This window comes from Chiloscyllium plagiosum, unplaced genomic scaffold, assembly GCF_037043375.1.
Source record: "Chiloscyllium plagiosum isolate Xiang-an unplaced genomic scaffold, Cpla_swu_hap1 HiC_scaffold_45, whole genome shotgun sequence".
Lineage (NCBI taxonomy): Eukaryota > Metazoa > Chordata > Chondrichthyes > Orectolobiformes > Hemiscylliidae > Chiloscyllium > Chiloscyllium plagiosum.
In genome coordinates this window covers 29,686,132-29,709,807 of record NW_028270183.1, presented here as the reverse complement: position 1 = coordinate 29,709,807, position 23,676 = coordinate 29,686,132, and the positions used below count along the sequence as shown (strand labels likewise).

Below are 23,676 nucleotides of genomic sequence, written 5' to 3'. Positions count from 1 at the left end.
GAGTGTACAGTGTAGTCGTGGGGTCAGCTGTAATTTGACATGAACACAATATCTCAGTTGAGGCTATCCTTCTGGGTGCACCGTCATCCTGGACTGACCCACGAGAGGAAACATTCTTTCCATGTCCACCTTTCCAAGACCATTCAGGGTCTTAGTCACTTCAATCAATTCACCGCTCACTGTTCTCAGCTCCAGTGAGAACAAGCTGAGACAATCAAACTTCTGCTTCTACGAAGCAGCAATCGAAAAATCCTGCGCTGAACCACCCCCAATGTTTTGATATCCTTTCTTAACGAAGGAGACCTAAACTGTTGTGTTGATGGAGATACGCTCCTGCAAGAAAGTGGAAAGTCTTCCACTGTCCTCCTGACTTGTGCCTTGTAGACAAACTTTGAGGAGTCAAGAGGTGAGTTATTCACTCTAAAATCCCAAGCTTCCAACCTGCTCTTGTAGCCACAGTCTTTAGACAGTTGGTCGTGTTCAGTTTCTAGTCAATGGTAACTCCCAGGGTGAGGGATAATGAGGGATTCAGTGATGGCAATGCCTTTGAATGTCAAGGAGCAATAATTAGATTCTCTCTCGTTGGAGATTGCCATTGCATGCCACTTTTATGGTGCAAATGTGACTTACCAGTTATTAGCTCAAATCAAATGATGGCATTGGAAATAGCTTCCGTACTTCAGAAGACACAAACGGTGTGGAACATGATGCACTCATTGATGAAGCAACTGAAAATGCTTGTGCCTAGGACAGTACCATGAGGAGCTCCTTTGGTGACTATTTTATATTGATGTCCAAGAGCTGAGAGAATTCACCTCCATCAAACACAGCTACCTTTCTTTGTGATATACATACATGCACACACATATCAAACTAAAACCAGTAGAGAGATTCCCCAGTTCCTATTGCCTCCCATTTTGCCAGGGCTCATTCCCATGCTTGGTCAAATCTCCCAACCACCCCTCTTTCAGTTCTTTTGTCCCCTAAAGTAAGGAGATGAGTGGGCCTGGCAGAGCCCGAACTGAGTGTAAGTGAGCACTTTATTCTTTAGCAAGTACTACTGTTGACTGAAACTTCCATGCTGGTGATACAAAATGAATGGATTGATTGGGTAGTAACTGTCTGGGCTGGATTTGTTTTGGCTTTGTGCACATGGCATCCCTGTACAATGTTATACATTACTGGTGTTTGCAATCTGTACTGGTGACATAGACTTAGACACTGCGAGAAGCTCATCCAAACAGTGCTGCCATTTCAAAGCTAGCATTACATAAACAACCTTCACGGAATAAAGACCATTTGATTCAATCCTGTCGATTATGCTCCACTCAATCTGTCTTCCAGGTTTCCTTGTCTAAATCCAACATTGTAACGACCAACCTTCTCACTCAGCTGCACGTCTCAGCTTCCTCTGGAATACATTTATACTGCAACAAATCTCTATCGGGGCATGGTCCACATTCTCACCAAACTGAATTCCCTACTGCATTCTGTAATGACTATTTTATATTGATAGCTTTTAGTTATACTCCCCAACAAATGAAAATGTTCTCTCTGCATCTGCATGATCAATTTCTATCGTTTTAATGACCTGCATTAAATAAGCTCTCAGCCTTCTTTGTTCAAGAGGAAACAAACTCAGCTTGTCAGTTCTTTCCTGAGACGTTTACCTTTGCATTTCTGATGACAACCTTATCAATCTTCCCTGTCCCCTCTCCAGTCCTTCTATATCCTTTCCATAACACAGTGACAGGAACTGCAAGCAGCTTTATGTATGCCCTAACCAGACTTCATAATCAAGTAGAATGAAAATTTCTTACTTTCCAACTTTGTTCCAGTCCTACATTACCGTTATTTTAATAGTTTTGTTGACACTGTGGTCCAGCCTTTCGTGATCAATGTGTTTGTACTGTGAAATCTTTCTGTCCCTCATCCCCTCCTAAATTCGCGCCTTCCAAGTAATCAGTGATCTTCTGATTCACTCTACCACTTCCCATTTACCCTTCAACTTCCCCTTGGTAATTATTTACCCATTTTACACATTTATTCATGTATTTTTAAAAAAGATTTCTTGCAGTCCTCATCAGTATTGACTATTTCCCTGACTGGAGTGTTGTGCCAGAAAAGCACAGCTGACCATGCAGCATCTGAGGGCCAGGAGAAGTGCTTTTCCCCTTCCATCGATTTTCCTGCTCCTCGGATATTGCCTGACCTGCTGCGCTTTTCCAGATCTACACTCTCAACTGTAATCTCCAGCATCTGCAGACCTCACTTTCGCATATTTCCCAAAAACTCCCTCTCCATAAATGTGCAGGCAGCTGCCAATTTAGAAAATCTGAATTCCAAAGTCCAAATCCATATTGTGACCCATTGTGTTCCCAGCACTGATCCATGTGGAACACTGCTCCTCACTTTCTCCCACTTTGATCAACCACTCTTTAATCACACTCTCTGCTGTTTTGCTTGAAGTCAGCTCACAATTCATGACATCACATTCCCGTGGCTAACCCTCCTGATGCTGCCTGGCTTACTGTGTTCTTCCAGCCTCCTGCTTGTCTACCTTGGATTACAGCAAATGTAGGTGTTTATTGTCTCTAACCCCATTAATTAGCCCATTATGGAGTACCTTATCAAAGGCCATTTGAAAATGCAGATAATTGATGCCAGCCACATCCCAGGGCCTACTCCCTCTGCTACTTCTTCAAAACATACAGCGCAGCAAGATCCTCCCTTTTGAAATCCATGCTCACTTCTCAGTACAATTTTCTGAGTTTCATGCTATTTTAGATTTATAGTGACTATTTAATTCGTTTTTCAACAAACTGACAAACAATTGCAAGATTGAGATTGCAGATTTCCATGCAAATTTTAGCTCTGCTGCAAAACAGCAGATTCAGCATAACTAGAAAGGAGTGACTTTCTTGAGGTTTATAAAATCAGGAGGGGCATGAATAGAATAAATAGACAAGGTCTTTTCCCTGGGATGGGGAGTTCAAAACCCGTGGGTGCAGGTTTAAAGTGAGAAGGGAAAGATTTAAAAAGGACCTAAAGGGCAACTTATTCAGACCGACGGTGGTGTGTGTATGGAATGAGCTGGCAGAGGAAGTGGCGGAGGCTGGAACATTTGCAACATTTAAAGCTATATGAGAGGATTGGTTTAGAGGGATATGGGTCAAATGCTGCAAATGGCACTAGATTTATTGAGGATATCTGGTCAGCATGGGCGTGTTGGACTGAAGGCTTTGTTTCTGTGCTGTACATCTCAATGACACAATAAATCTATACACCAGTGAGAATTTAACAACTTACAGTGATAGAAAATACACCTCAAAAGACACAAAAACAGAAATTGTTTCATAAACACAGCAGGTCTGGCAGCTTCTGTGAGGAGAGAGCAGATTAAATATTGTGGGTCCAGTGACTGTTCACCTTCAAGAGTTAATCTTTAAAATCCCCCAACACCAGGTTCTCGTCCAACAGGTTCATTTGGAAGCACTAGCTTTCCAAGCATTGCTCCTCCATTGGGTAAGTAAGGAAGCAGAAGCGCTCTGAAAGCTAGTCCTTTCAAATAAACCTGCTGGGTGATTTATTAACTTTGTCCACCCCAGGCCAGCACTGGCTCCTTCACTTCGAGGGTTAAAGTAATATTCCCTCAAATGGGCTAACTTAATTGTTCAACTTATATTATTTTTTAAATAGCACCATTAGTATTCAAAGGTTGGAACCATTTGATTACACTTTGCACAGGTCGACAAAGAAACTTCCATTTGGAAACAGCTTAATGTGGCATGACTGAGATGTGTCGATACCCACTGCAGTTTCCTAAAGGCAGTGGCTTCACAAGACCAGATTAATTCAGCACCAAAAAAAAACATGTAAATCAATTTGAAATTTGGGGCAATATCCACTTTTGTGTCGTACATTGTACCCCCCTCCCATTGATCTGATATTTTGGAATATTGAAGTCCCATTGTGATCTGCAGCTATAATTCCTCCTGGGGAGGTCAGATTTACCTCCTGTTTGAATGAATTGCTTTATAAATTAGAATGAAAGGAGAGCTGAGGACATTAAGCAGCTCACTTCTGAACTTCCTCTGGGTCACTGTATAAATGACTGTATTAGTACAAGAACTCAGAAGCTGAAGCATATTTCCTGCTTCTTGGAAACTTTGGAAAGAGTTAAATGAAGATCTCCGTTTAAAGATGTTTGTAATTCGATAGAATATAAAATATGTGACTGCTGTCATCCAGAGCAGGATAAAACTGCTGGATATGGTAAAAAGTAAGATGATGGATCTTTTTCGGCTCTTCATCTCAGGGTCCTGAATATTTGCACCACTGCTGTGGTCCCTGAGACACTTCCGGACCTGACTAGCCACTAAAATACGTCTGACAGTGAGAGCATTAAACAATAAAATTAAAATGAAGGGAAGTAATGGAGTTAACAGCTGTTCAATCCAAGAAAATGCTATCCATGTGGGTAACATATAAAAGCTTAATGATGTAAGGCAACCCATTGGAATACTGTCAATTTTTAAATAATGAATATATGTAAAAGCCCAAGGAATATTCTTCAAACAGAACAGTACATTCACAATCACGATAACCCCAACTGCAATTTTACCCTTACAATACTTTGATTTCAGCTTTTCACAGCAAATTGCAATAAACCGATCGAATGTAAAAGCGACAGTTAACCAAACAGAGCAGTCTATAGCAGTCGGAGCCAGGAAGAGAATGAACTTGCACACAGGAGTGTAGAGCAGGAAAGACCTTAACCAATAAAGACCAGCAATCCGATACAATATGACATTGCAGACCACCACCATCAGATCTGCTGCAGCCATGGCCATCAGATAGCATGTGATGCATTTAGAGAGATCACACTTTCCAAGGGACAGGATCAGGATCGCTACCACGTTCACTGTGACAGAAAGATAAAAGCAGTAAAAGAGGATGAGTTGCCTGAAATGTAGGTTGAAAAAATGTCCTTCCGCACTTTCAAAAGAATTAGATAAGCAACTGGTTTTGGGTTGTGTTTTACAGTGTTGTGGAAAGGTATAGAGAAGTGAGTTAAGCTACATCACCCTTGCAAAGGGCTCGATTGGGCCAGAAGGTCAAATGGCCTCCTTCTGTATTATAACCATTTGAAAATTATATGACGATGTCAGGGCAAAGATGAAATACCATGTATTCTCACATGTTTAGTACAATCCATGGAGACCTGTTGTGGAGTGTATGACACATTAAAAAGGCAATTTGACCTATCACGACTGTGTCAGACCAAAACCAATCACCAAACTATTTGAATCCATTTCTCACACTTGCCTTTGTGCGCTGGAAAAACACAGCACGTCAGGCAGCATCCAAGGAACAGGAGAGTCGACATTTCGGGCTCATCAGGCATTTGATGCACTTGCCCTTGCATGCCTGTCTCAATCTCAACGGCCAACAATTCATCATCTATCAAACGGTTTACGTTAGGGTGTTGAGATTCTATGAGCAATTGAAGGATTGGGATTGGGGTGTGCAGGTGGGGAGTTGGAGTCAGTCCATGAAAAGCCAACACTGTAGAAAAGGAACCGGGGGGAACCTCAAGAAAAGGGAAACATTTTTTTTTTTAGATTACTTTACAGTGTGGAAACAGGTCCTTCGGCCCAACAAGTCCACACCGACCCGCCGAAGCGCAACCCACCCATACCCCTACATTTACCCCTTACCTAACACTACGGACAATTTAACATGGCCAATTCATCTGACCTGCACATCTTTGGACTGTGGGAGGAAACCGGAGCACCCGGAGGAAACCCACGCAGACACGGGGAGAATGTGCAAACTCCACACAGTCAGTCGCCTGAGGCGGGAATTGAACCCGGGTCTCTGGCGTTGCGAGGCAGCAGTGCTAACCACTGTGCCACCGTGCCGCCCACCAGGAGACAAGATGAGGGATTATGTGCACCAGAAGAGAAGCCAGCAAAAAGGCAATGTGGGAACATGAGAGAAGAAAACAACAAGTATTAAAAATTCGACATAACAGAAGTGTTGCAGAGAAAATACCATCAATGAGCAAAAGAACAGGATTAAAAGAGTCCAAAGATGTGCAGGATCGGTAGATTGACCATAAGAATTTGCCAATACTGTCCAGAGATATGCAGGTTATGTGGGTTAGCTATGGGAAATGTAGGGAAACAGTGTGGACACTTTGGAGTCAGTGTGGATTCTTTGAGCTTTCATGCTGTATGAATTCAATGATTCTGAGAAAGATAGAGGAGAAATGCAATGAGTGAAGGTGGAAGGGAAAGGTTATACAGTAGCCTGGTTGAAAGAGATCCGAACGGAAGGCAATGTCAAGGTTGCACCTAGAGGTTCAAAGAGAACATCAAGGTGAAAGAGCTCCAGGTAAAAGTACAACAAAGTGAAAATGGACAAGTAAAGCATTGATGATGAAGGATAGAATAAAGCAGCTGGAAAGAAAATATCAAGGCTGAGAGAAGATAACCAAAGCTGATGAGTGTAAACAGGAATTGGCTGTTAACAAACAGAAAATGGTTTGTACATTTCTCACAGTCAAAACAAGTGATTATATCCTGTTTGTGTAATGAGGGGCATCAATCTGGTATTGAGCTGGCTCCTGGAAACATCCAACTTTATCGATCAGACAAGTATTAAGATCTAAACTGAGTACACGAGCATGACTGCCTTTACCAGGCATTGGGTAGAAATTGTCCCACAATGTGTTGAACACACCACCTTTTGAATTGACTTACCAGGCACTCCAAACGCTGCAAGAATGGGATAGTATATGAGTTCTATCGGGTAAAGCGATGACCTGTACATCTTCTGTGTGACGAAAGAGGCAAACACACTGCCTGAAGTAGTTAGTAAATGGAGAGAGCAGTGATTTATTTATGGCACAGTGATTCCCTAATGGTTCTGTGTCATTACTTACAGGTTAGTGAACAGGTTGGTATGGGCATCATCTGGCTCTTCCATGTGAAACCAATTAGGGAAGGAGCTGTATTATTTAAAAAAAACAAAATGGGCACCTGACATTATTTTTTCATTAAATCAAATCTCATGCCCCACTGTGCACGGCACAAAGGTTATTCTGCAGAAAGCAACTGCACAGGACATTGGTTATCCTACTTTTGGAATATTGTGGACAAATCTGATCTCCCTCCTATAGGAAGGATATTGTGAAATTTGCAAAGGCCCAGAAAAGATTTACAAGGACATTGCCAGGGTTGGAGGGTTTGAGGTATAGGGAGACGATGAACAGGTTGGGGCTGTTTTCCCTGGAGCATCAGAGGGGTGAGCTTATAGATGTTTATAAAATCAAGAGGGCCAGAGATAGGATACATGCTCAAGGTATTTTCCCCAGGAGAGGGGATCCCAGAACTAGAGGGCACAGATTCAGGGTGAAAGGATTTAGATTTAAAAGGGACCTAAGTGGCACCTTTTTTTAGGTTGAGGGTGGTGTATGCATGGAATGAGCTGTCAGAGGAAGTGGTAGAATCTAGCACAATTAAAACATTTAAAATGCATCTCGACGGGTATGGGAATAGGAAGGGTTGAGAAGGACATGGGCCAAGTGCTGCCAAATGGGACGAGATTAATTCAGGATATCTGGGCAACATGGCTGAGTTGGACCGAAGGGTCTATGACTCTATGACTGACCCCACCCAGCATTTGAGATTGTGCAAACATTTGATGAAATGGATTTCATGGAAAATATAACATATGCAAAAAAAAAATCATCAAAGCATATCATTTGTGTGTCCAACATAAGTCTCTCTTCGCTCTTTCTCACAGAAATATATCTGTGTAAAAACCTACACCCTATTTCTTCATGATGCAAAAACAAAATATTGCAATTGTGGGAAAGCTGAAGTAAGTACAATCAATGCTGCGAGATCTCAACTACTCAGGCAGCATCTGAGGTGAGATACAGCGTGAATAGGTGCAATCTTGTTGTAACACAAAGAAATGTGATGGGACTCTGCAGGAGCGACCCGATAACAAGCCTACCAGGCAGTAGAGAGGATACCTGCAGAAATTTGCCTCCCATCAAGACCCTAAAGTTGGAGGTGGGCAGCTCCAGTTCCCAGCAACATTATCGAGGATGGGCTCGTAATCCTCTGAAGGACAGGATCCAGTGTTGTGGAATTGAACAGTGGGGGTGGGGTGCGGGGTGGGTTAGTAACCCTTGACGGAGAGGCTCCAGTGTTCTGGAGTTGTACAGTGGGGGAGTGGGGATGGGTGAGTAACCCCCTGAAAGAGAGGCTCCAGTGTTCTGGAGTTGCACAGTGTGGGGGAGGGTGAGTGGGTTAGTAACCCCTGATGGACAGACCCCAGTGTTCTGGAATTGTACAGTAGGGGGATGGGGGATGGGCTAGTAACCCCCTGAAGGACAGGATCCAGTGTTCTATAATTGTACAGTAGGGGAATGGGGGATGGGGTAGTAACCCGCTGAAGGACAGGATCCAGTGTTCTATAATTGTACAGTAGGGGAATGGGGGATGGGGTAGTAACCCCCTGAAGGACAGGATCCAGTGTTCTGGAATTGTAAAGTGGGAGGAGGTATGTGTTAGTAACTCCCTGAAGGACAGGCTCCAGTGATTTGGAATTGTACAGTGTGGGGGAGGGTGAGTGGGTTAGTGACTCCTGAAGGACAGGCTCCAGTGTTCTGGAATTGTACAGTTGGGGATGGGGGATGGGTTAGTAACCCCCTGAAGGACAGGCTGCAGTGTTCTGGAACTGTATAGTGGGTGGGGGGAGATGGGCTAGTAACCTCCAGAAGGACAGGCTCCAAAGTTCTGGAATTGTACTGTGTGGGTGAGGGTGAGTGGGTTAGTAACCACTGAAGGACAGGCTCCAGTGTTCTGGAATTGTACAGTAGGGGGATGGGGGAATGGGTTAGGAACCCCCTGAAGGACAGGCTCCAGTGTTCTCGAATTAAAAGTGTGAGGTGAGGCGGATGAAAATCATGGGTCTTCTGACTCAAACCTTAATACCAGCCACGGGCAGTGGCTTTAGGTACAGCACCATTATACCTAATTAGATACCACTCCTGTCTCTCATCTCAATGCTACTGAGAGAAGGATAATTGTACAGTAGGGGAATGGGGGATGGGCTAGTAACCCACTGAAGGACAGGCTCCAGTGTTCTGGAATTGTACAGTGTGGGGGAGGGTGAGTGGAATAGTAACCCCTGAAGGACAGGCCCTGTAGTTCAAATCGATGAGCTTTTATCAGATCTGAAGACAAAAGGAAATTTCAGATTTTGTTTAAAGACTGTAGAATTGGTGAACAGCAGGAAGCACAAAGGAAAAGAGGCTTTGTTTTGGCGGTGCCTGGATGTGGGCATTACTTGCAATACCAAAGTTCATCACTGAACTGGAAATTGCCTTGAGCTGAGTGGCTTGGTTTGTCCTTCGTCAGGGGAGCAAAGCATATTGCTGTTGGAGAGTCACCTCTCGGCCAGCTTCGGCAATGACAACAGATCCCCTTATTTAAGGGCATTACTGAACCAGATAGAGTCATAGAGTCGCACAGTTATATAGCTCAGATACAGACCCTTCGGTCCACCTAGTCCATGCCAACCAGATATCCTATCCTAATCTAGTCCCATTTAGCAACATTTGCCACATATCCCTCTAAACCCTTCCAAACGCTATGTGGAGTTTACACATTTTCCCCGTGTCTGTGTCGGTTTCCTTTGGGTGCTCTGGTTTCCGACCACAATCCAAAGATGTGCAGGTTCGGGTGAATTGGCTGTGCTAAATTGTCCATAGTGTCTCGGGATGTGTAGGTTAGGTGCATTAGTCAGAGATAAGTGTAGGGTGATAGGGTAGAGGGATGGGTCTAGGTGTGTTACTCTTCAGAGGGACGGTGTAGACTTGTTGGGTCAAATGGCCTGTTTCCACGCTGTAGAGATTCTACGATTCTCTTCATATACCCATCCAGTTGTCTTTTAAATCGTGTAATTATAACAGCCTCCACCACTACCTCTGGCAGCCCATTCCACACATGCACCACCCTTCTGTGTGAAAAAAAATCCCCATAGGTCCCTTTTATATCTTTCCTCTCGCAACCTCAACCTAGTCTCTCTAGTTCTGGACTCCCCCACTCAAGGGAAAATACCGTGTCTATTTATCCTATCCATGCATCTAAACCTCTATAAGTTCACCCCTCAGCCTCCAATGTTCCAGGGAAAACAGCCCCAGCCTGTTCAGCCTCTCCCTGTTGCTCAAATCTTCCAACCCTGGTAAACATCCTTATATATCTTTTCTGAACCCTTTCAAGTTTCACAACATCTTTCCTAAAAATGGGGAGACCAGAAATGAATGCAGTATTCAAAGAGTAGCCTAACCAAAGTCCTATGCAGTCTCAATGTGACATCCTAATTCCTGTACTCAATGCTCTGACCAGTAAGGGAATACATACAAAACGCCTTCTTCACTATCCTATCTACCTTTGATTCCATTTTCAAGAGACTATGAACTTGCACGCCATGGTCTCTTTTTTCAACAACACTCCCCAGGACCATACCATTCAGTGTATAAGTCCTGCCCTGATTTGCCTTTCCAAAATGCATAACCTTGCATTTATCCATATTAAACTCCATCTGCCATTCCTCAGCACATTGGCTCATCGGATAAAGTCCCGTTGTACTCTGAGGTAACCTACGTCCCTGTCCAGTACTCCTCCAATTTTAGTGTCATCTTCAAACATACGAAGTATACCTCCTATGCGCACATCCAAATTATTTATATAAGTACGAAAAGTAGTGGATCCAGCACAAATCCTTCTGGCACACTGCTGGTCACAGGCCTCCAGTCTGAATAACAACCCTCCATCACCACCCTCTGTCTTATAGTTTTGAGGCATTTCTGTATCCAAGTGGCTAGTTATCTCTGTATTCCATAAGATCGAATCTCACTAACCAGTCTTCCATGGGGATCCTTGTCAAACGCATTACTGAAGTCTATATAGGTCACGTCCACCAATCTGCCCTCATCAATCCTCTTTTGTTACTTCTTCAAAAATCTAATTAAGTTAGGAAGACACAATTTTCCACATACAAAGACATACTTACTTTCTCTAATCAGTCCTTGCCTTTCCAAATACTTGTAAATCCTGTCCCTCAGGATTCCCTCTACCACTGATATCAGGCTGACTGGTGGAAAGTTCCCTCGCTTTTCATTACCACCTTTCTTAATTGGTGGAACCACGTTAGCCATCCTTCAGTCTTCCGGCACCTCACCTGTGACTATCAATGACCCAAATATCTCAGCAATGGGCCTAGTAATCACTTCCCCAGCTTTCCACAGTGTTCTAGGGTACACCTGATCAGGTCCGGGGCGTTATGTGGTAAAGAAGTCAACAATGTTTCGTAGGTCAGCATTGGGCAAGATTTACTTGCGCAATTTTTAAAAATTGATTCCAGATTCACTATGTTTCATGATGGGATGAAATTCATTCTTTTGATTGTGAATTCATTAACGTCATCATAACACAACCATCCCATGAGGAGGAGGAGACCAGGTGAGATTGAATAACAAAACACTTCATGATGCAGCATAGAACATAGAACATAGAAAAATACAGAATCTACCCCTAACATCTGTCCTATACCTACCACCCCTTAATTTAAAGCTATGCCCCCTCGTAATAGCTGACTCCATACGTGGAAACAGGTTCTCATGGTCAAACCTATTTAAACCCCTAATCATCTTGTACACCTCTATCAAGTCACCCCTAAACCTTCTTTTCTCCAATGAAAACAGCCCCAAGTGCCTCAGCCTTTCCTCATACGATCTTCCTACCATACCAGGCAACATCCTGGTAAACCTCCTCTGCATCCGTTCCTGTGCCTCCACATCCTTCCTATAGTATGGCGACCAAAACTGCACACAATTCTCCAGATGCGGCCGCAAAAGAGTCTTATACAACTGCAACATGACCTCAGGGCTCCGGAACTCAATTCCTCTACCAATAAAAGCCAGTATGCCATATGCCTTCTTCACCGCACTATTTACCTGGGTGGCAACTTTCAGAGATCTGTGTACATGGACACCAAGATCCCTTTGCTCATCCACACTGCCAAGATAAAGGAAAACAAATTCAACCAGAAGAAGAGAGAGGGTTATCGATGAGGATTGGTTAGGTCTTCACTTCATTGGGAAATAGTGTATTCAGAAACCATTCTGATGGCCTTCAGTTCTGATGAAGGGCTTTTGCCCGAAATGTCAATTTTCCTGCTCCTCGGATGCTGCCTGACCTGCTGTGCTTTTCTAGCACCACTCTAAACTAGACTCTGATTTCCGGCATCTGCAGTCCTCACTTTTGCCATGGAGTGATTGATATTGTGGAGAAGAGATGGTTTGAACTAGGAAATGTCATAGTATTGAGGTGATATAGGGCGTGTGAGGGCACACAGGGTGCATGTAGAAGAGATTGCACATGGACTGAAAAAAATAGAGTCAAGACAGAAACAAATTACATTGCGCGGGGTGGGAAGAGGCTGAAACAACCCATCAAGATTTGTTGAGATTTATTATTGGCACACATACGGGATACAATGAAAAGTACTGAGTTGCATGCTAACCAAACAAATCATACCTTACAAATGTACATCAGGGTCATAGAACAAAATGCAGAATATAGTGTTACAGCTACAGAGAAGGTGCAGAGAAAGATCAACTGTAATGTATGAGAGGTTTGATCATATGATCGGGGAAGAAGCTGTACTTAAATCGGTTGGTACGTGTTTTTAAACTTGTACCATCTGCCTAATGGAAGAGGTTGGAAGATAGTGTACCCGTGGTGGGAGGGGTCTGTGATGTTGTTGGCTGCTTTCCCGAGGGCAGCAGTAAGATTAGATTAGATTCCCTGAGTTAAGATGGATGGGAGGCTGATTTGTGTGAAGGACTGGGCTGTGTTCACAACTCTCTGTAATTTCTTGCTGTCTTAGGGACAGCTGTTGCCATACCATGCTGTGAGGCATCAGGGGAGGATGCTTTCTATGGTACATCAATGAAAATTGATGTGTCATTGTGCACATGCTGAATTTCCTTTGCCTCCTGAGGAAGTAGAGGTGTTGATGTGTTTTCTTGTCTGAAGCATCATGGATGGATTGGGGGATGGATCATTCCTGATGCTTACTCCTAGGATCTTGAAGCTCTCCACCTCAGCAATACTGATACCGACAGAGGCATATACTGCAGGCCACTTCCTGAAGCTGATGACCAGCTTCTCCATTTTAACATTGGGAAGTTGTCAGAAGGTCGGAGACTCCGAAGTCAGACGCAGTGGAGGACTGTTGACCAGATAATTTGATATCAGTGATGGACCTGGACACAATGGCGTATTGTTCAATGCTGGAGTCATGGTCCAGAAGAGCTAAGAGGAAGCGTGATTGGCATCAACTAGGAGACAATGGAAGAGTGGAATTGTCACGAAGCTCTTAATCCAGAGATCTAGGAAATATCCTGGGATGTGGGTTCGAATCTCTCTATGGCAGAGAGTGAAATTTGCATTCAATCAAAGTCTAGAATTGAGTCTCATGGTGAACATGAATCCATTGCCAATTGTTCAAAAACCATCAGGTTCACTAATACTGGCCTCTGTGGAATTAGTTTTGAAATAAAATCAGAAAATGCTGTAGAAACTCAACAACAACAAATCTAAGGAAAGTGCGTGTGTTTCCTTTCTTCCTGGTGGTGGAAATTGAATAAAGATTTGTGCACCTGGTTTCTTTCACTGAGTATCACACCTACACACTGACAACATGTGTTTTGGGGGGGGGGGGAAGTACTACCCCAGTTAGGCAGTAGTGTGGGGGTAATAAAAAAGACAAAAAAACACAGGCGTAAAAAATAGAAAAAGGGAAAAAAAGAACAGAAGTGTCAGACATTCCAAAAAATAAATAACTTAACAAACAGGAGTGTTAGAGGTTCTGTTCATTCTGAGAGTTGGCTCTGAGGGAGATGGACAAGTGTTCCAGGACTCTCCTCTTGATTGTATCAAGAGAAGGGGGACTTATTCTGGGACTGACTGTCCCACAACCAGTGCATTAGAAGGAGAAGGACAAGAAGGAGGAGGAGAAGGAAGAAAAACCAGAGGCAGAAGGAGAAGAAGTTCTGAGGCCTAGGCCTGCTTCTGGTGCAGCAGCCTGGACCTTGCCTCCAGCTGTCCCAACTGCTGCTGCTGCTGCCTGAGGCCTACATCCACGGCTGCTGCTAGAGCCTTACCCAGCTCCAGGGAGTGTTGCTGCTGCCTGGGAGCCACCCCCACTGCTGGTCCCTGGACTCCACCTGCTGCTGCTTGAGGCCTGTCACCCCTAATGCCGCCTGGAACGTGCCTTGGGTCCCTCCCAAGATCGCTACTGTTGCTGCCAGAGGGCCTCCACCACTGCTGCTGCCTTGGGCCTGGGACCCTAATTGGACTCAAAACTACAGCTGTTTCCTGGGGCCTATCTCCACCAGCACCCTACAGCACAGCCATGGCGAGCCCGAAGACCGCAAGGCCAGCCGCACCTACGAAGCTCCTTGGATGCTGCCTGAACTGCTGTGCTTTTCCAGCACAACCAATCCAGAATCCGGTTTCCAGCATCTGCAGTCATTGTTTTTACCCAGCCGCACCTACGCCAGGGTAACCGCTGCCTTAGGCTCTGCTGCTCCAGCCCCAGCTACAAACCCGACACCCTTTAGGCACCATACTAAACGATTGGAGGTCAAGGCCTATCCCACCCCAACATGTCCATCGAGGCCTGCAGTAAGGTCATGGCTATTCTGGTCGCCCCACTGGCCAGTATCGCTGCGGCCATGTCATGTGGGAAGGCCGTATTTTTCCTCAGGACCGAGCAGGCGATCCACCTTACCGTGGAGAGGGGGTGTCACTGTGAGCGGGACCATGGAGAAGGAGATGCTCGACCTCGGTCAGCCAGACGCTGACCCGGCCCTGTGCGGGGTTTACAAAGAGAAGACGGCCATGCTCCGGGACCTGCAGCTCGTTGGGTCCCAGGCGCGGACGTGAGTTCACAGATCCAGTTTCTCCAGGACCTAGACCACGGCTCCCCCTTCTGCTCGCAGCAAAAAAAGGCGTAGCACCTGTCAGCAGCTGCATGTGCTGCTGGCCTACAACGGGTCCCTTGTCTCGGATCTGGAGGGTATCAGGGCCCACGTCTGAACTTATTATATGACTCTGTTCTCCCCAGATCCGTCTGCCAGCGAGGATGCTGGCAGAGTCCTGTTGGAGGACCTGATGCAGCTCAGCCCTGAGGACGCCGGAAGGCTCGACGCTCCCGTCACTTTAGAGGAGCTGACCAGGGCCTTCGACCAGCTCTCGAGGAGCAAGTACCCGGGGCTGGACACTGACTGTGGAGATCTTCAGGGCCTTCTGGGATTTCCTGGGGAGCGGCTACACATAAGTCCTGGGGGAGTGTCTAAATGCCAGAGAGCTGCCCCTTTCTTGGCACAGGACAATCATCGTCCTGCTGCCAAAGAAGGGGGACCTTCATTCTCTAAAGAACTGGTGTCCGGTCCCCCTCCTCAGCACGGACAACAACATTTTTGCCAGGGTGTTGTCTTCTTGCCTGCCGTCTGTGCTGGCCCACGTGCTTCATGGGGACCAGTCCTACACCGTCCCAGGCTGGAAGATACATGACACCGTCCACCTGGACAGGGAACTGATCCATTTCTGTCGACTGGCTGGTCTGTCGAGTGCTTTCCTGTCTCTCGACCAAGAGAAGGCGTTCAACAGGGTGGATCAGGAGTATCTGCTTGAGACTCTGCGGGCATTCGGATTCTGGACGCAATTCGTTCCCCGGATCCGACTTTTGTACACCGCTGCCAAGTGTCTGGTTAAAGTTAATGGGTCGCTGATGGAGCCCCTTCGCTTTGGGAGGGGTACATCAAGGCCGCCCCCTATACAGTCAGCTGTATTCCCTGTGCGTGGAGCCTTTCCTGTGCCTCTTGCAGAGGAGGTTGCCAGGGCAGGTTCTGCGTTGCACGGGCGCGGGGCTGGTCCTCTCGGCCGACGCCGACGACATGCTCCTCACTTTCACTGACCCAGCTGAGCTGGGGAGGATGGGCGAGTGCCAGGCCGTGTACTCAACAGCGTCTCCCGCCAGGATCAACTAGGCCAAATGTTCCGGACAACTGGTCGGTCCGTGGCTGGTGTATTCTCTGCCAGAGGAGTTATGGGGGGTTCAGCTGGATTACCACGCATCTCCTCTAACTGGGGGTCTACCTCAGCCTGGCTGAGGAATCCTGGCCGGCGAACTAGCAGGAGCTGGAGGCCAAAGGTCGGCTCGACGAGGACGCTGGACAGGACTGTTCTGAGTGCTATCTTACAGGAGTCGAGTGCTGGTCATAAACCAGCTGGTGGCCGCCATGTTGTGGTACCGGCTGGTCACTTTGGTCCCTCCTCCTGGTTTTGTAGCTGACATCCAGAACAAAAAGATGCACTGGGTCACTATGCAGATTCTGAGTCTCCTGATTGAGGAGGGCGATCAGTCGCTGGTGTGTGTCCACAGCAAGGTCACGTTGTTCTGCCGTCAGACCTTGCAGCAATACCTTTATGTCGATCCTCCTCCGAGCTGGTGCACCCTGGTGATGTATTTTTTCTGCCAGGTGCATAACCTCAACTACGACATGCAGCTCGTGTTCGTCAACTGTGATGGTTTAGATGTTGCCCTCAGGATGCTGCAGGACCTGATCACTGTCTGGAACATGGTTGAATTGTGTCGCGGAGAAAGTGAGGTCTGCAGACGCTGGAGATCAAAGCTGAAACTTTATTGCTGGAACAGCACAGCAGGTCAGGCAGCATCTAGGGAACAGAAGATTCGACGTTTCGGGCACATGCCTGAAGAAGGGCATGTGCCCGAAACGTCGAATCTTCTGTTCCCTAGATGCTGCCTGACCTGCTGTGCTGTTCCAGCAATAAAGTTTCAGCTTTGAATTGTGTCGCACCTACCCTCCGGCAGGAGTAGCAGCTGTCATCAGGTAGCCATTGGTCAGGAATCCGCACCTCTTTCCTCGTGTGTTCGAATGGCTGTCGTTTGGAGGGCTGTGGCGGTGAGGGTGACCAGGGTTGGGGTCTCCCAGCCCAACTGTGGGTGTTTGCAGTCTGCTTTTGATTTTCTTAAAAACCTTCTTCTTTGCTTTTGGTTGCACTTTAGTCAGATGCTCGTGATCTTTGGGCACCCAGTACGGAGGGGGAAGGGCTGGTCTGAACGCCTCCTCGTGGGTCTGCTCCTGGCCCTGGCAAAACTGTCCATAAACAGGTCCAGGCAGCGGGCCGTGGAGGGGGCCGTTAGGGCCGACTGCCTGCCCCTCTTCCGTGTCTCTGGAAAAGGAACACACTGTGTCCACTAACACCCTGGAGTTGTTCAGGGAGAGGTGGGCGCCGCAGGGAGTGGAGTGCATTATTTCCCCCTCCAACTCTATTTTGATTTAGTCCCTACCCTCTCCTTCACTGTTTGATCACACAGCACTGCCCTTTGATGTGAAGGGCACTGCTTATCACTGGCCACTCGGGTGTTTTGTTCTTCCTGGTGGTGGAAATTTGAATAAATATTTGTGCACCTTGTGTCTTTCACTGTGTCTCACACCTGCACACACACAACATGGGCGCTGGGGAAAAAAATGAACAGAAGTGTCAGGGGTTCTCAAAAAAATACGAAAACAAATAAGCAGGAATGTGACCAGGGTCGGGGACGTGCTGGGTGGCGGGGCCTGTGCTGGACGCTGCCGCAGGACATCGTGAGCAGGGCAGCGGTAGACGTCCGGTACGTGGCCACCGCCATCCGACGCCTTAAAACGGCGGTGCTTGGACCCGACGTAGTGCAACAGTTGGAGGATGCTCAGGTGTGCGGTGGGATCCCGTCCGCGCTCACCCCAACCCGGACGGAATTTCACATTGGCCCCAAGGTCCCGTACTTCCCGCGGGAGCCTGTCCCCATAACCTGAGACGCCTCCAGAATTTTAGTTTTGTCCCTTTTAAGGACGTAAAAAGGTGGGCCCTGTATCGACTGCTGCTGCACACCGTCCACCTCTTCTCCCTCATCCACCATCCGGGCACGGCTTGGTGTGCTCATTTGCCACCTGGTGGTGGAGATTACCAGTGGAGTGCTCTCCACACGGGAATCCTTCCCCTCTTCTCTCGGGGATCTGGGCTGGAAGGTGCTCCACGCAACGGTCCCCTGCAACCGTAGATTTCGGTGGGTCACGGACTTCCAGCACAGCTGCTTGTTCTGTGGTGCTGTGGAGTCTGTGGACCATGTTTATATTGGGTGTGGATGATTGCATTCCCCTGTTGATTTCCTCAAAAACCTCCTTCTCTGTTTTTGGTTGCACTTCCACCCTACGCACATGATTAGATTACTTCCAGTGTGGAAACAGGCCCTTCGGCCCAACCAGCCCACACTGACCCTCCGAAAACCAACCCACCCAGACCCATTCGCCGACATCTAACACTACCGGCAATTTAGCATGATCAATTCACCTAACCTGCATATTTTTGGACTGTGGGAGGAAACCGGAGCACCCGGAGGAAACCCATGCAGACACGGGGAGAATGTAAAAACTCTACACAGGCAGTTGCCTGAGGCGGAAATTGAACCCCGGTCTCTGGTGCTGTGAGGCAGCAGTGCTAACCACAGTGCCACCATGCCGTCCACTGATTTTCGGACAACCAGTACAGAGGGGGGAGGGCAGGTCTGACGTACTCCTCGTGGGTCTGCTCCTTTGCCTGACCAAACTGGCCATAAACAGGCCCAGACAGTGGGCCATGGAGTAGGCCATTAGAGCCAATTGCATGCCCCTCTTCCACGGTTACATTAGAGCCAGATGTCTCTGGAGAAGGAGCACCTGGTGTCCACTAACACCGTGGAATTTCTCAGGGAGAGGTGGGCTCCGCAGGGAGTGGAGTATATTATTTCCCCATCCAATTCTATTTTGATTTAATCCCTGCCCTCCCCTTCAGTGTTTGATCACGCAGCATTGCCCTTTGATGTGAGGGTTATTGCTTGTCACTGGCCACTCGGGTGTTTCTTTTCTTCCTGGTGGTGGAAATTGATAGGATTCATACACCTTGTGTCTATCACTGTATCTTACACCCGCACACACACACACCATGAGTGCGAGGAAAAAAATCAGCACTACTGCAGTTAGGTGGTAGTGTGGGAGAAAAAAATAATCAGGAATGTGACCAGGATCGGAGATGTGCTGTTTGGCTGGCATTTGGGCCAGCATGGGTGCTGGGAAATAATAAGAAAAAAACCCAGTAATGTCAGATATCCTGCTCACTCTGAGAGCTGTCTCTGAGGGAGCTGGATCAGTGTCACACACTCTTCATGTGTAAATCCAGGGTGACCATGAGATTAGATACCAGTTGCTGTGGAGTTAATTCAGTGGCAACAAGTGAAAATGCACGGTCCCGAAGAAGTGTTTTAAATGGAGTATATGCTTTGCAGGGTATTTAGGTGGAACTGGGCACACTTGCTGGTCCAACTGAGCTTGGGCGGCGGGCGGGCATCATCTATTTGAAGATAATTGCATAGCCTCACTCAGGATCCATCCTGAACACGAATCTTGGGCAGCCCACAACAAAACCTCAAGACAAAGCCAAGACTCGGCTTTCTCAAGGATCCAGGCCGGTAAGCCATTGTAGTTGCTGCTGGTCTGCGGACCTGTGACAGTTAAAGAGTCCCACTGGGCCTGAATGGAGTGAGAGAATTCATTGGCTGGTGTGAGGGAGAGATTGGACAAGCTAGGACGTGTTTCTTTAGAACATTGGAGACTGAGGACCTTATAGAGGTGCATAAGATCATGAAAGGCATGGATAGAGTGAATGCACTCAATCTTTTTCCCAGCGTTGGGGAATTGAGGACTAGAAGGCACCAGTTTAAGCTTAGAGGGAAACTGAGGAGCAAGTTTTATTACACAGAAGATGCTACATACATGGAATGAGTTGCCAATGGAAGTGTTTGAGGCAGGTACATTAACAACATTTAAAGGCATTTGGACAAATACATGGATCAGAAAGGTTTTGAAGGATATAGACCAAGTGCAGGGAAATGGGGTTAACGGGGACAGACATTTTGGTCAGCATGGACCAGTTTGGGATGAAGGGTCTGTTTGCGTGCTGTCAGACTATGTGACTCCGTGTGAACGTTAATGTTCTTTTTTTTCTGCCCAATAATGATGCTTTCCTCATCCTCTTAGCCTTCCCCCAATACATTCCCCTCTTGCCTCCACAGAATGAATTCCAATTGGCACTGTTCAGTCCAGTTAAGTCATCCATTCATATTTTCCCGCGTTGACTGATTTCCTCTTCAACTAGAAGGCAAAAGGTTATATCATCTTTAAACTTCTCAATGTTTACATACAGGTCCAAATCACTCCCACCACAAAGAAAACAAGGAACCGAATACTAAGAACTGCAGAAACCCTTTGGAAACACCTTGCAGTCACAATGCACATCTATTGACCATTAGCCACCGTTTCCAACCTCTGAACCAATTTTGGATCCATGTCATTCAGCTTGAACATCATGGGCTTTATTTGTATACCTAGCCAGCCGTGTGGTTACTTAGCAAAGATTTTTGTTAAAATCCTTGTACACTGCCTCAAATATACAACCCACACCAGCTTTCCCTGTTACTACCTCAGAATGCTCAATCACATGAGTCAAACACAACTTCCTCATGGATACATTTAGCTTTATAACATCTGCAAATTTGGAAATATCACATCTCTTTCCCACCTCCAAACATTGATATGGATTGTGAACATCTTGGACCTGAAGTGCAATTGTTAAAGCTGTGACTATACCTGAATCCCAAACACGTTCACTGCATGCATAGCAAATGGGCAGGAACATAACTGAAAATAAAATAACCTTCAGGTTTTCAAATGGTAGCTTTAATTATTTGTTCACTCACTGTCCAAGCATCCTGAACTTTCACCCTTCAAACTGACACTGACTTTTTAAAATTAAAATCATCCAGTGGACAATTAAGAGCCAACCACAAGAGTGAGTTTTGAGGCATTGCTGAATCAACCACATTGCTGTGGGTCTGGAGTCACATGGAAACCTAACCAGGTGAGGATGGCACCTCCCTTCCTTAAAGGACATGAGTGACCCAGATGGCGTTTTCGTGACCACCAGCAATGGTTTCATGGTCATCATTAAATTCCTCTTTCCACATTATTATTGCATTCAAATTCTACCCTCTGTCATGATGGGATTTGTCCCCAGGTCCCCAAAACTACCCCAGTTATTCTCCAGTTGCATTTCAAATCTAGAAAATGACAGGCAATAGTTGGAAATGCAGCTTTCAATGGACACCATTGACACTGGGCCCTCCATCGTCACCAGTTACGACCCGTCTCAGAGCCTCCACCTCCCCTCTTAACTTGCACTACCCCAACCACCCACTTCCATCCCTGACACATTAGAGACCCACCTTCACCTCTGATTTTCCAATCTGCCCCCGTACCTTTACATTACACCTTAATGTTACCCACCCTGATGCTGTAAGTTCCTTTTGCAAATGCCACAGTGGGTATTACTCCCACTAAACCACCATCCTGTAGCCTTATACATCCTGAAATGATGTTCCTCATTCCCGTGTTCACCTTGACCTTCCTGACACCACTGAAATTGTCTCTCACATCTGTAAATATCTCTGATTTAATCTCTCGTTGAGAGTGCCCCATCCTATTTTCCAGATATCCTTCTGCTACCTCGACAGGACCCTTTGCACCCTCCTGATCTGAGCGACTCAGACCTCTGACTCAATTTAGCCAACAGCCCTGGATATAGGTAAACAGGTCCATGGCACCTGATTATACTCGCTTCCCCATGACTGTTTATGGTGGCTCTACAAGACTGATTGCTGTCCATTCCCCAGAGCCTACTGGGACTGATCCCCTGACCGCGAACTAACCAAGTGAACAACTGACCATGACAGGTCCCTGGGCTGTGTCCATGTCTGACAGAACCAACAAGCCCTGTCAGACAGTGTGCCCCACCTGCCACTACCCACTTTGGCTGCACTGAGGGTGAGACCCGATATCCATTTGTTTAAATGGATGTGCAGTGTGTTTGGCACACGGGCAGCTGACACCTGTTGTGTCTGACAAATGTCTCATTTGGCCATTCAGCAAGATTCCCCCTACCTTCCCAGACTGATCCCTACTGGCACACATGATTGGCAGTGAGTCTGTGTCTGTGCTACCTCAATATGGCAGCAATGGTGGCCTCATGCTCTGGTTGGAGCACCAATGGGTTAACGGGCATTGCATGGCATGGCGAGGCAAAGAAATGCAAAGTGAATGAGACTTTCAAGAGTCGGCAAGCAGTGTTGAGATGTAATCATGTCCATTCTTGGGCTGGGGCTCTGAGCTGGCATGAACCCTTTGATACCCCTTGCAATGTGAGTCTTCGCTTCCAGCTGCGATGATGCTGCCACTTAAATAAGGTTCAAAGTTTGTGCGAAGATTTGTAGCTCGGGTGCTCGTTGTTGTGGTTCTGTTCGCCGAGCTGGAAGTTTTTGTTGCAAACGTTTCGTCCCCTGGCTAGGCGACATCATCAGTGCTTGGGAGCCTCCTGCGAAGCGCTTCTTTGATGTTTCCTCCGGTGTTTATAGTGGTCTGTCCCTGCCGCTTCCGGTTGTCAGTTTCAGCTGTCCGCTGTAGTGCTTGGTATATTGGGTCCAGGTCGATGTGTTTATTGATGGAGTTTGTGGATGAATGCCATGCCTCTAGGAATTCCCTGGCTGTTCTCTGTCTGGCTTGCCCTATGATAGTAGTGTTGTCCCAGTCGAATTCATTTTGCTTGTTGTCTGCGTGTGTGGCTACTCAGGATAGCTGGTCGTGTCGTTTCGTGGCTAGTTGATGTTCATGTATGCGGATTGTTAGCTGTCTTCCTGTTTGTCCTATATAGTGTTTTGTGCAGTCCTTGCATGGGATTTTGTACACTACATTAGTTTTGCTCATGTTGGGTATCGGGTCCTTCGTTCTGGTGAGTTGTTGTCTGAGCGTGGCTGTTGGTTTGTGTGCCGTTCTGAGTCCTAGGGGTCGCAGTAGTCTGGCTGTCTATTCTGAGATGCTCCTGATGTATGGTAGTGTGGCTAGTCCTTTTGGTTGTGGTATGTCCTCATTCCGTGGTCACAACCAAAAGGACTGACCACGGAATGAGGACATACCACAATCAAAAAGACTAGCCACACTACCATACATCAGGAGCATCTCAGAATAGACAGCCAGACTACTGCGACCCCTAGGACTCAGAACGGCACACACAGCAACAGCCACGCTCAGACAACAACTCACCAGAACGAAGGACCCGAGACTCAACATGAGCAAAACTAATGTAGTGTACAAAATCCCATGCAAGGACTGCACAAAACACTATATAGGACAAACAGGAAGACAGCTAACAATCCGCATACATGAACATCAACTAGCCACGAAACGACACGACCAGCTATCCTTAGTAGCCATACACACGCAGACAACAAGCAACATGAATTCGATTGGGGCAACACTACTATCATAGGGCAAGCCAGACAGAGAACAGCCAGGGAATTCCTAGAGGCATGGCATTCATCCACAAACTCCATTAATAAACACATCGACCTGGACCCAATATACGAACCACTGCA

The 23,676-nt window shown here is 46.7% G+C and overlaps 1 protein-coding gene across 1 annotated transcript; it reads right to left on the bottom strand.

Moving 5' to 3' along the window:
- Positions 1–4,010: 4,010 nt before the first annotated feature.
- Positions 4,011–13,262, bottom strand: LOC148136435 (putative G protein-coupled receptor 139). Its single transcript, XM_087983194.1, has 2 exons — positions 13,082–13,262; positions 4,011–4,924 (listed from the first exon to the last, which is right to left on the bottom strand). The coding sequence occupies exons 1-2, from the start codon at positions 13,260–13,262 to the stop codon at positions 4,011–4,013; spliced, it is 1,095 nt and encodes a 364-aa protein (XP_087839320.1).
- Between the last annotated feature and the right edge of the window lie 10,414 nt (positions 13,263–23,676).

Excerpts from the sequence above, each read along its gene's own strand:
- LOC148136435 (XM_087983194.1), bottom strand. The coding sequence starts at position 13,262 with ATGGAGAAGCTGGTCATCAGCTTCAGGAAGTGGCCTGCAGTATATGCC. Across the intron at positions 4,925-13,081 it reads CACCTCTACTTCCTCAGGAG|TGAACGTGGTAGCGATCCTG; the intron begins GCAAAGGAAATT and ends TTTCTGTCACAG.